The sequence below is a fragment of the Acyrthosiphon pisum genome, unplaced genomic scaffold (assembly GCF_005508785.2).
Source record: "Acyrthosiphon pisum isolate AL4f unplaced genomic scaffold, pea_aphid_22Mar2018_4r6ur Scaffold_3733;HRSCAF=4277, whole genome shotgun sequence".
In the NCBI taxonomy this organism is placed as follows: domain Eukaryota; kingdom Metazoa; phylum Arthropoda; class Insecta; order Hemiptera; family Aphididae; genus Acyrthosiphon; species Acyrthosiphon pisum.
In genome coordinates, this window is record NW_021773194.1 from 1,061 (window position 1) to 3,664 (window position 2,604).

Sequence of the window (2,604 nt, forward strand, 5' to 3'; positions counted from 1 at the left end):
ACAAAAAAACTGAAAATAAGATAAAAATAATTCACTAGGTTAGGTACTTGGGTTTATCAATTTGATTTATTAACAAAAAGTTACGGATAAGAAACGATTAAAATGTAAAATATTAAATTACTAAGTAAAGTAGGCACCTAACTAGTAAGTAGTAATAAATGTTTAATGCATTTTTAAACAGATTATAATATTACAAAATTTAAATTAAAAATATGTTTATAATATAATACCTATATAACGGCTATAACCTATTACCCAGTGGCGGCGTGAACTTTTTCAGCTCTATGAAGCAATTACCTTTAATAAGTACTTTAAATAAGTACCCAATTTGTTCACATTTTACACTTATTTTTTTCAAACATTTTGAACGCAGGTTGTATGTGACCACCATGCAAGTATAATTTATTAACTAGTCTAGCCTTCTAGGTCTTGGAGACTGGTGTCATTGGGATACCAACTTACACTTTTGCACGAGTCTGCCGCCTCGTAAAATAGCTATTCACGCAGCCACTGCTATTATAGTCTCAGAGGTACCTATCTATAGATGTGTATCGGTTAACCACTATTGGGAAACCATATAACATGCATTTAATATGATCATTTATGCCTTAACAGTTTTGAAATTCATGTGCACAATTACACATACCTATTTCGTTGAGTAGTAAAAAAAAAAAATGCACGCTAGAAACGTTTGACCTGACGTGACGTAATAATCGACAACTCATGTGATATTAAGAAGGCATAACAATAATTACCGATGGGCGGCGGTCGGGCGTGGGCTCAGCTGGACGGCTGGATGGGCTCGGGCACCAAATGCGGCGTCCGGCTGCTGATGGGCGGCAATATGGGACTGGTGGGCCAGTGGTAATGTGACGCGCCGCCGGCACCGGTTGGCGGCACGCTGCGCGAGTGCGACATGACCGTCGACCCGTTGCCCATGGCCAACATCATGCCGGGGGCGCCCGACGACGACGGGAACATGAGCGGGTTGCCGCCGACGCCGGTCATGCTGCCCGCCGGCGACGAGACGGACGGTTGCATCAGGCCGCCGGTGGCCACCGCGGCCGCCGATTCCGGGTGCAGGAAGTTGCGCCTGGACTCCGTCGTCGACGCCAGGTTGCTGGTGTTCTGCAGGTTCTGCTGGTTCTGCGCTATGCACCGGGTCAGGATCTCCGGCAACAGCTCCAGCTGCACAGACACGCCACGCGCAATTGTTATATTTTATGGATTATCGGACGTCACGTCACACGAATTCCACAAGGATTTCAACCCTCCACCGACACCGTTCACCTTCTATTTCGAGATATTTAGCATTTTTCCAACACCACTAAATAATTGGCTGACCGTGTAAAAAACAAGGGTACCCCGCATGATGTTATGCTACTACTCCGCTCATCAGCTCATCGCGCCTTTAAATAATTCTCACAAGTTCATAAGTTATAATAGTTATAACTAATTGATAACGTTCAAAATATTAATTTTTTTATCCATTGGCATTTTCAAAAACATATTTTACTCCTGAATATGAAATCGAAATGGCATCGTGTGATTTAAAAAAAGTAAAAACATTTATTGATAAAAATAGAATTTGAATGTAAATTTAATGAATTTAAAATATGTCAAAATAAAATTATCAAAAATCCTAATACTTTTTGAGAAAATTAGGATTTACCATTAAATTAATCATCTTGATTAGTTATAGGTACCTACCCACTGAATATTATGTTTGTAAAATTAAAATCATTTTTTGAAAATTGGACAGACATCTTTCATATAGGTATAATATTTGTATAATGTATGCGTATGAATGTCAAAAATAGACTGTTTTCGCGGTGCTCATGACATTTTAATGGTATCTACCTAGCTGGTTAGGTTAGGTATACGACTAAAATGTGTGTATACAAATATAAATATCAATGCAAATAAAGTAAAAACGCAGAAATCCGCTTTGATGTTTACCATCTGTTGATCGGTAACAATTAATAACAATAATAATTTCCTTAAACATGAATATTGTATCGGCATGTCTATTTGTATTTTGTCACCGGGAATAAAACTGATTTCTTGACAGAAAGTTGATTAGACGGGGAGATTTTGGAGAAAGCGGAGCTTATGTCCACACTTGTCAGTTCGGATGACACTCTATTGTAAGTACAATTTTACCTACATCGGCTACATGTTATATGTTAGTTCCTCCCACTCCAACGCTCAACACCCCCTACCCAAACAGCTTCAGATATCAAGAGTGGGATAGGATGTGCAAGACATACATACGAATGTTATCGTTTCGATTAGGTACTCGACAAATTTAATTTGAAACACCGTCGAACTAAACAATGCATTATTCAGGCAAATATTCGTATAGTGTTATTATGACTAATGACGAATGATAGCAGTACAGTTCACACTGAGAAATCACTTAAAATGTCTCACGCGCGTCATGATTAGGATTTTTTTTAATATTATAGAAATAAAATTGGGCAAAAGACATTTCACCGACATCCATATTTTTTCACTCCGTGTAAACCATTATACGTTATAACGTTGTAAATTTAGATAAGGTTTAATCACTCGAATATGTGTAGTCGAGTGGAATTTTTCTGA

At 38.3% G+C, this 2,604-nt stretch overlaps 1 protein-coding gene across 1 annotated transcript; it reads right to left on the reverse strand.

Annotated features, from left to right (window-relative positions):
* Nucleotides 1-754: 754 nt before the first annotated feature.
* LOC115035015 lies at nt 755-1,472 on the reverse strand. The gene has a single exon (XM_029492654.1). The coding sequence runs from the start codon at nt 1,039-1,041 to the stop codon at nt 781-783; it is 261 nt and encodes an 86-aa protein (XP_029348514.1). The 5' UTR covers nt 1,042-1,472; the 3' UTR covers nt 755-780.
* Nucleotides 1,473-2,604: the final 1,132 nt, after the last annotated feature.